At 40.8% G+C, this 10,197-nt stretch overlaps 1 protein-coding gene across 1 annotated transcript; it reads left to right on the top strand.

The window, feature by feature from the left end:
• The first annotated feature begins 297 nt into the window (after nucleotides 1–297).
• On the top strand, nucleotides 298–4,007 carry LOC136632354 (uncharacterized). The gene has a single exon (XM_066607159.1). The coding sequence runs from the start codon at nucleotides 935–937 to the stop codon at nucleotides 2,291–2,293; it is 1,359 nt and encodes a 452-aa protein (XP_066463256.1). The 5' UTR covers nucleotides 298–934; the 3' UTR covers nucleotides 2,294–4,007.
• The last annotated feature ends 6,190 nt before the right edge of the window (nucleotides 4,008–10,197 follow it).

Raw genomic sequence — 10,197 nt, forward strand, 5'->3', positions numbered from 1 at the left:
CTTAACCATTTTGATATGGAGGGAACAACATTGAACATAAACATTTCAGGCTACTCTTATGCATAAATATCATTATTAGTGATGAGCGAGCACACTCGTTTAAGGCTGATCGGTCTTGTCGAGTAACTGATTACTAGACTGAGCACCATGCGAGGGGCAGCAGGGGTGAGAGAGAGATCTCTCTCACTCTCCCTTCCCCCGCTCGCCCCCGCCGCCCCCCATAGTGCTTGGTCGAGTAATCAGCTACTCAACAAGACCGATGCTCTATCAAGCATTAGCCTTAAACGAGCGTGCTCGCTCATCTCTAGTCATTATTACTTTAGTTGTAGCAAACACATTTTGATTAAACAAAGCCTCTAATATGACATGTTAACATAGTTACATGATAAAGAAAACTACTTGGAAATTGGACCCGCAGTTCTCAAGTTCTAAGCAGACAGCCATTGCTCTTTATAACAGGTAAAGATAACTATTGCAGTAATAGTCAGACAGTTCATCACACTAGGCACATCTAATATCCACTCTTGCTTGCAAACAATAAAAACATCTTTCTTTATTGCCATAGAATTTTAATTACTTTGATTTCATCTGGATGCATAGTTGTTTATCTTAGTCACTAGTAACATAAGCAACCAGAATTAACATCAGGTATATCACCCGTGTCCTTGTGTTAGAACCTTTACAGTCGAGTTTATATTCTGCTGAGTGTCCTTCCTAGCTACCGTGAAGCATCTGAAGTGACACCATTTGATTTATATGCTCTAGAGGATCTCCCATCCTGTTCTGAAGAAGGAAAAATACTCATGGTTTATTGAACAGTCTACACCCATCAGACTGGAGGATTTCATAATTCTGTGGGTGGTGAGTCAGTGAACCCATCAAGAAGGTCCTGTCGGATTGCTCAGTTATTTGGAACATCAACAATTCTGTGAGTATGGATACCATTCTTCAACTTGCAAATGAGAGTAAATTGAATTTCAATGTGCCTAAAGGACAACCGTTACATAACATCTGGAACTCTTTGTGGGAGCAGTGTGAGGCCGCTAACGAAAGACTGCAAAATACTGCTGCATGCTTTCCTAAATCCAATACCAAAAGCATAGCCAATGCAATGAAGATGTTGACTGTGTTTCAAAATGAGATCAAAGGGAGAGACACCATTTCAAAATCTTCAGATAGCCCTTTACCAACCTTTACTAATGACCCTTGTGAAAGCTGTGGGTTGAGTAAATCTAAACAGAAGCTCCTAGAGAACAATTATGACAAAAGAGGCAAAATGATTGAGTATTTGTTATCACAGTCATGCTTTCCATCAGAGGTGGCAAAAGGGAAGCAACCTTCATATGAGGCTTATGTTTATGATGAACAGTTGGATAATGAAGAACCAGGTAGCAGTAAAGACAAAAGATATATGCCAAAGTCAACAGCATTTGTCCAGCAGAGGCCCTACACTCAGGAGAGGGAAACTCAATCTAAAGAAAACTCAACTAAAATACTAGTACAGCTGTTATCAAACTTCACAAAATATGACCCTAACAAGGACCCCTTTACAAATATGTCTTTATTTGAAGATGAATGCTCCCAGCATAACTTGGGTCCACGGGAATCCTGCTTGATGATGAAATTGTGGTTGCCATCTCAGATGTCTGTGCGCTTAGCACCTCCTGTTGCTAGACCAGTAGGTGGACCTCAGTTTTGGTCCAATGAGGGTCACTGGGGGGATAGGCAAGATCGTCTTAAGGCCCTTGTTTTAATGGTCACCGGAGATGATGATTTTGGAATTGATATATTGGAAGACCTTAAGGTGACTCCACAAGATGACCCATGGGAATTTTCCAGGAAATTTGAGCAGGCATATCGGTTGGTGATGGGAGTCAAAGATTCAAGTTTTCCACCAGCCATGTTGAAAGCGCTAGTAAATAAATTTACATTTTTGGACTGTGCCACACGGATAGCTGCATCTAAGGAAAGAACTATCGATGGCATTGTAAAGATAGTAGACAAATTCAGGAGAAATCCAATGGTCAACCAAACCATGATGATGGATCCATCCTGTTCAACATCATATCGAGAGTCAATGACAGATGATAAGAAACCAATAAGACTGTGGAATCAATTTCCTCAGGATACTTCAAGTGATACAAATGTTTTGTCAGTTGAACCTCAAAATGGTAGATATTCTTCATATGAAGAGCCCAGAAATGTTCAAGCGGAGAGTGCTCAAGTACATGCTGCTAATGATCTTGACATTTCAGAAGATTCACCCCCGTTTTCTAGAGAACGTGTCAAATAGGATATACATTTTAAATATAACATTTAACAAAGCTGGACGAAAGTATATGGATGTATTGTAAGAACTTTGCTAAAACTGTATGTTAGCGACATTAACAGGAGTTCATAGGTTCTGGTTTATCTGCTAGTCATAGAGAACTATATACTATACATTTTGTCTGTAAGGGTAGAGAACCTTCAGAAAGGCAACTCAAAGTATATTGCCAAAAAAAAATGTGCAACAAATATTTTAATCAAGCACTAGTTCATCAAAATGGCTCTCTGGTAGAGATGAGCACACTATTTTTTATCTAATTTGAGCTATAAGAATTGAGAAATCTAGAATGCAATGATTTGGAAATCTCATATAACCATGTTTGATTCACAATAGAACATAGAAAATATATCAAAAGGTAGACGTGAGACATTATTAAATTTCATTTAAAAAATTAATTTATTTGGAAATTGATAGAACAACACATTTCACAAAAATTTGGGCCAGGTCCATGTCTACCATTGTATAGCATCCCCTCATGTTTTGACAACAGTTTGTAAACATCTTGAAAGTGAGACCAATTACTGGAGTTTTAGGAGAGGAATGTTCTCCCATTCTTGCCTATTGCGGGATTCTAGCTGCTCAACAGTCCGGGGCCTACTTTGCTGGATTTTTCGCTTCATAAAGCACCAAATATTTTCTCTTGGTTAAAGGTCTGGACTACATGCGGCTGCTTCACCACTCAAACTCTTCTTCTGTGAAGCCGCGCTGTTGTAATGGCTGCAGTATGTGGTTTAGCATTGTCTTGCTGAAATATGCAAGGCCTTTCCTGAAAGAGACATTGTCTGGATGGGAGAATATGATGTTCTAAAACCTCTACTGTATGCATAGTTCAGCATTGATAGTGCCTTTTAAGATGGGAAAGCTGCCCATGCCATAGGCACTAATGCAACCTTATACCATCAGAGATGCAGACCTTTGAACTGTCTGCTGATAACAAGCTAGATGGGTTCCTCCCCAATTGAGTCTGCCTCACACGGCATATGTGGTTTCCAAAAAGGATTTCACGTTTTGATTCATCTGACCACAGAACAGTTTTCCATCTTGCCTCCATCCATTTTAAATGAGCTTTGGCCTAGAGAAGACGCTGGCTTTTCTGGACTTTGTTGGTATATGGCTTCTTCTTTGCATGATACAGCTTTAATTTGCATTTGTGAATTGCACTGTGAACTGTATTCACAGACAGTGATTTCTGGAAGTATTCCTGAGCTTATGCAGTGATTTGCATTACAGAATCATGCCTGTTTTTAATTCATTGATGCTTAAGGACTCGTAGATCTCAAGCATCCAATACTGACCATCAGCCTTCTCCCCTGTACACATCAATTTCTCCAGATTCTCTGAATCTTTTGATTGTATTATGTACTGTAGATTGTGGGATATCCAAAATCTTTGCAATTTTACATTGAGCAACATTTTTCTAAAATTGTTCCACAATTTTTAGATGCAGTTTTTCCCAGATTGGTGAACCTCTGGTGAAGGCCATGTTCAAGGATCCATTGAAATCTATTTTTTTAAATAACTAATCATTTCAACAAAATGTTTTCTGTGTTATGATTGCTGTCCTGATGGTACAAGGACACATTTTACACATCTCTTGGGAATGTCATTCGTAAATTATTGTATTACTACTTTGGTTACCATTCATTTGTAAATTGGTAAACTGCCATTTTTATATGTTTTTTATTGACTGCCACAATGTCTTATTAACGCCTGCAATTTATGTCCACCCTGAGGCCTTTTAGTTCAATAGCGAGAATATAACCCTATGTAGCGTCCATTCAAAGTTTTTCAGTGTGTAAAATATTGTCTCACAATGTCCATAGATTCAACTTCTCACCTAAGTGGAAATGGCATGCATTTATTGACCATGTAAAATGGAAAAACTTTGGTGCCTTGTTAGCCAGTAGAGCAAAATGTGATTGTTCCCAGCAAGAGAAACCAAGTAATCTTGTAGATATGATACCTTTTAATGGCTAACAAAATACATGATGTTAGAGCGAGCTTTTGAACTTACCCAGAGTTCTGCTTCAGGCTTAAAGCTTTAAGCAGAACTCTGAGTAAGTTTGAAAGCTTGCTATAACATCATGTATTTTTGTTAGCCATTAAAAGGTATCATATCTACAAAATTACTTGGTTTCTCTTGCTGGCAACAATCAAATGATCATGTAAAGCATAGACCCAACATATTATGTCTACAAGAGATGCACTTTTCCAGTTTATTGAAGCCTTGATATTTTTACTCTCAGTATTATTACCTCTTTCCTTCCACTAACCCCTAGAAAGTAAAATGAGTCACTAGTAGAGATGAGCGAGCACACTCGGATAAGTCAGTTTCTTGAGTGAGCTTCGCTCTTCTCGAGTAACTGTATTCTTGTCCGAGTGTGCTCGGGGAGGGGAGGGGGGAGCGAGGGGTGGGGAGCGGGGAGGGGGAGAGCGAGATCTCTCTCCCCCGCTACACCCTGCTATCCCCCCCCCCCCCCAAGCACGCTCGGACGAGAATGCAGTTACTCGAGAAGAGCAAGGCTCACTCGAGTAACTGACTTATTCGAGCATGCTCGCTCATCTCTAGTCACTAGACTATTAAAAAATCAATTTCCCTTCCAAGTGGAGCAGGAGATAATTGACTCTGAGGGACAACACTTAGTACTAATAGGAATTTATTTGGTGCATACCTTCTGCCTTGTAAATAGTTTCCCCTCCCCTCCTTCTCATCTATCCATGGACCCATTCCACTTTACTGTAAACTTACTGTTATCATGTCCTTTCTACACTACACTACCTTACTATGGGCAGAAGAATTTAACTTTACAATGAACCCATTGCTAGGCAGTTCCTCCTCTTGACAAACAGACCTCAATGGGACTGATCTTGCCAGATTGAGCTCTTTGACGAGGGATCTCCATTTGCCCTGGGAAGAATTCAATCCACATTCAATTCCACTTTGTGGAGATCTCTGTGTTTCCAACTTGGACTAGCCCTTCATTGCTTCTGCTGATCCTCCTAAACCCTATGTTTCCCACAAGTCTCCATTCTGGAGTCTATCGCTAATGGGAACTTAATGATTCCACTTCTGTATTAAATTTCTAGTTAATAAGCAAAGTATCGGGATGGAGGTTCTTGCTAAACTCTATTTCCAGAGGAACCCTTCAGTTGTTTTCAAAATGTTCACTTCCTTAAATCCATTATTCTCCGAGTGGGGCCCCCTAAGGCACTCAATGTGAACTAATTTGTCTAACAGATTCTGTTGGAAGAGTAACTCTCATTCTTCTAACTCTTCCTCTGTCCATGTCCCATTCGGAGGCAGACTTACATATCTCTCTAACCTCTTTTAGATGGTCCTATTGTTGTGAGATGGTCACTAAAGGGAGCTATCAGGTCTTACTTGCGGAGACTGCAGTGTAATGTATTCATTTATTATATGACTCATTTTACTTTTATATAGTAAATGCTGATATCCTCATATGTGTACTAGGCAGACGATAAGGCATAGAAGGGATTTGCTAAAGGAGGCCCTAAATTTAAGGGGTGTTCTTGTTATATATAAATAAAGCAAAAAAACTTTGACCTAGGTTTATTAAGATGTGTGTTAAATAAAGCCTGTCATAATACAAAGTGTGCTGGAATAAGATACATCTAGCTTATTAAAAGGCACACAGCTCTTAATGTATTTGGCCTTTTTTTTACCTGTCCATGCGCGATAAGATTTGTGATATATTTGTTTCTGATGTGAATTATAGTAAATACGTTGGACTCAGGGAGGCCATACCTCTCCACAACTCCATGCATGCCCCATGTACTCCCTGCCCAGCCACAGCTCGATAATGTAATACAGCTCAATCTGACGGCTTCTGGATATTCAGGATAGCATGCATGGGCTTTCCAAGGGATACCTAGAGGAAGGAATTAGGTCATTATGAAATCCAGTTGACTTAGCAATGATGTATGGGTAGAGAAATGGAAGGGAGATTGAACAGCAGGGGAGTGGGAGGCAGATCATGGCAATCAAACATTTTCTTGTCTGGTTGTCATGATCCTGGGTGCACGGACAAGGAAACAACTGCAGAGGAGGCTGTTAGGAACTGCATATATAGCAGCCTCAGGAGCACACGTGTACTGACCAGCAACACCATTACATCAGCATAGTACTAGTGGCCTGAACTGCTAACCGTGACCTATGAAGACAAATCAAAATGGTGAGATGGGAATACCCCTTTAAGTGTTTCCTTGCAAGGTGGCAGTCAAGGGCTTTCCTTTACAGAAACAGACCAGTTAAACAGGAGACTTTACTTTTTTTCACACGTCGGTGATGCAAAACTCTTAGTAGTAACAGTTCTGATGCAAGACACAGAAGATTAATGGTTGCATTACACCCTATGTGGCACCTTTTTTCACTTTTTGATTACTATTTACTCCTAGTGGTGTAGAATTCTTGGATGATCTAGTAAAAGAAAACGTGACCAGTTATTATCAGGCAATATTTATGACTGTAGGTCACAGAGACCACAGATGAGTGTAACATTCTCATCTCTCTAGAACGTTTCACAGTTAAATGTTAACTCATGCTATAGCTTTCTAAATACAGTGTTCTATACTTTAAACAGGAGGACGGTTACCACTACACCCAGCCCTATTCCCACAAACTCTTTTTGAATTAACCTCTCTCCTATAACTTATATTCTGTCCAGTACTCCAAAGGGCCAAACCTATCAGGCCACACTACAGACTTTAGGGCAGCCAATTTTCTGTAAAACCTGAACTAAATGCCTTTTCATGATGGCATCTAACACAGCCAGTCCCTGCTATAGACTTTCCAAGGATTGATTTCTCGCACTACCCTACTGACCTTGGCATCACACCACACTTTTGTTTCTCCAGAACTGACCCCTCTCAAGACTGACAGCAAGCTCAGCCCACACCACTTCAGTGATAGTCCACACCCGCAAGTCCCTTTTTATGAGTAGACTTTTCTAGCCTACTATTCACAAGTAGTAATGATTCCCCCAGCAAGCTCACTGTCAGCTTTAAGTGATTTTCTAGGTACCTCTCATTTTATGGGTCTCCCAAGAGTATGTCAGGTGACCCACTTTGCAGCATTATCATGGGCTCTTTGGTACTCACTTACGCCTCCACCTCGCTGTCTTTTTTTTGCCAAGCCACATCATCCTCCAGCCACTGGTTAGCAAGCCAAGGCCTACAATTTACATTGGCCAATCACAGATATTTCAGACGACTTACAAGGGCCACCTCCACTCTGCCCCTTGGTACTAAACCATTGCCTCTTATCAGCTCCTTGTTATCCTTCCTATCAGCATCAGGGTGCGGAGTTCCACCTTTGTAATGAACCTGCCTATTTTATCACTCTTCCTCGGTCTATGCTGATGTTGGTATTGCCTCCTGTTAGCTGACAGCTGAGAAACCAACATTCTCCCTGCCAGCTACTGTGACAGAATATCACAGCAGTACTGAGTAATGCGTCTGACCATCCCGGGCAACTCAGGGCCTAACGGTGCATGATCACTGTCTACTATACATTCATATTGTTTTTACATTACATATACTATGCACTTTCAATAAAACAATAAAGCAGTCACCTAAACAATGAAATGTTTAAGGAGGAAGTAGAATGTTTAGCCCCTGTACATGCTACAATTGTATACTGTCTAGACAATCCCTTATAAAGTATGTACCCCAGTAGCACAAATCTTGTTCCTTTCCTAATAGTTTGCTACAACATGTGTGTGTGTATGTAAACATCCTGGCAGATCAGAGATTGAGTAGATACATTTGTAACAAAACCATTCAGCTATGAGAGGTAATAGATCCCACCCATAGGAATGCAGCATAGAGTTGACTTGCGGCAATAACACGGGCTCCGTAAATCCAGGTGAAACCAGGGGGAACGACGTAAGAGGTAAGTATAACACTTGCATCCCCTGACTCAGCAGGTAATCAACTTTCAGCCCATAAGCTTAGTTTCCCTCGACAGATTCCTTTAAACTGGAAGGGAATATCTGGAAGGAAAACTGGAAAGGGATAAAAAGGGAATTAAACTGGAAGGGATAATCTGCATCTGTCCTGGTGGTCTTGGTATCAAGAACTTTTCTCTGCTGCTGAAACCAGTAAAAATAGTTGCTTCTACAAAGTTTTACAGGCTATTAAGCGCAGTTGGGTGTCATTTCATAATTTGGGTGGATTTATGTTTCTTAGTAAAATTATTAGTGCTCAAATTTGGTGGTGTTGGAGGTAAGCAGACAATCATTAGGCTGGTTAAGTTTCCCTCTAAATAAAATGTTGTACTCTATGGCTAGGGAGACAATTTTGCCTCTCTGTATAAGATTATTTCAAGTGTTGAGGAGTGTGACTTTCCCTATTAGCAGTGAGACGTAGGTACTCTTCAACACACTGGGAGATGTGCCCTTCTCTATCAGCAACTAAACAAACTTCTGCAACCAATTATAGTGCAGCTTTCATTTCTCATAGTGCTCTTACAAAATAAAAGAGCACTGTGATTGGTTGCTGTGGAAAGTTTCTTTTTCAGACAGTGTTATAAATGTGCCCCAATGTATTTCAAGAAAATATGTAACCTGTAACTTTGAAAAATTAGATTTTGGATTATACATTGACATAAATATTAGGGATGAGCGAGTATACTCGCTAAGGCACTACTCGCTCGAGTAATGTGCCTTAGCCGAGTATCTCCCCGCTCGTCCCTAAAGATTCGGGGGCTGGCGCGGGGCGGGGAGCTGCGGGGGAGAGCGGGTAGGAACGGAGGGGAGATCTCTCTCTCCCTCTCTCCCGCCCACTCCCCTCCCGCTCCCCGCTGCGACTCACCTGTCAGCTGCAGCGGCTCCCGAATCTTCAGGGACGAGCAGGGAGATACTCGGCTAAGGCACATTACTCGAGCAAGTAGTGCCTTAGCGAGTATACTCGCTCATCTCTAATAAATATCAGTTTAAATAAAACAAAGCTTAATATGTCGTTTTAAAATCACTTAACCACTTTGATATGGAGGGAACAACATTGAACATAAACATTTCAGGCTACTGTCATGCATAAGTGTCATTATTAGATATGAGCGAGCACGCTCGTTTAAGGCTGATCGGTCTTGTCGAGTAACTGATTATTAGACCAAGCACCATGCGGGGGGCAGCGGGGGTGAGAGAGAGAAGGATCTCTCTCACTCTTCCCCCCTGCTCGCCCCCGCCGCCCCCCCATATTGCTCGGTCGAGTAATCAGCTACTCAACAAGACCGATGCTCGATCAAGCATCAGCCTTAAACAAGTGTGCTCGCTCATCTCTAGTCATTATTACTTTAGTTGTACCAAACAGATTTTGATTAAACAAAGCCTCTAATATAACATGTTAACATAGTTACATGATAAAGAAAACTACATGGAAATTGGACCCGCAGTTCTCAAGTTCGAAGAAGACAGCCATTGCTCTTTATAACAGATAAAGATAACTATTGCAGTAATAGTCAGACAGTTCATCACACTAGGCACATCTAATATCCACTCTTGCTTGCAAACAATAAAAACATCTTTCTTTATTGCCATAGAATTTTAATTACTTTGATTTCATCTGGATGCATAGTTGTTTATCTTAGTCACTAGTAACATAAGCTACCAGAATTAACATCAGGTATATTACCCGTGTCCTTGTGTTAGAACCTTTACAGTCGAGTTTATATTCTGCTGAGTGTCCTTCCTAGCTACCGTGAAGCATCTGAAGTGACACCATTTGATTTATATGCTCTAGAGGATCTCCCATCCTGTTCTGAAGAAGGAAAAATACTCATGGTTTATTGAACAGTCTACACCCATCAGACTGGAGGATTTCATAATTCTGTGGGTGGTGAGTCAGTGAAC

The sequence above is a fragment of the Eleutherodactylus coqui genome, chromosome 6, assembly GCF_035609145.1.
Source record: "Eleutherodactylus coqui strain aEleCoq1 chromosome 6, aEleCoq1.hap1, whole genome shotgun sequence".
NCBI classification, from domain to species: domain Eukaryota; kingdom Metazoa; phylum Chordata; class Amphibia; order Anura; family Eleutherodactylidae; genus Eleutherodactylus; species Eleutherodactylus coqui.

Bases quoted from the DNA above. Each gene is read 5' to 3' on its own strand.
- LOC136632354 (XM_066607159.1), top strand. From the start codon at position 935: ATGGATACCATTCTTCAACTTGCAAATGAGAGTAAATTGAATTTCAAT.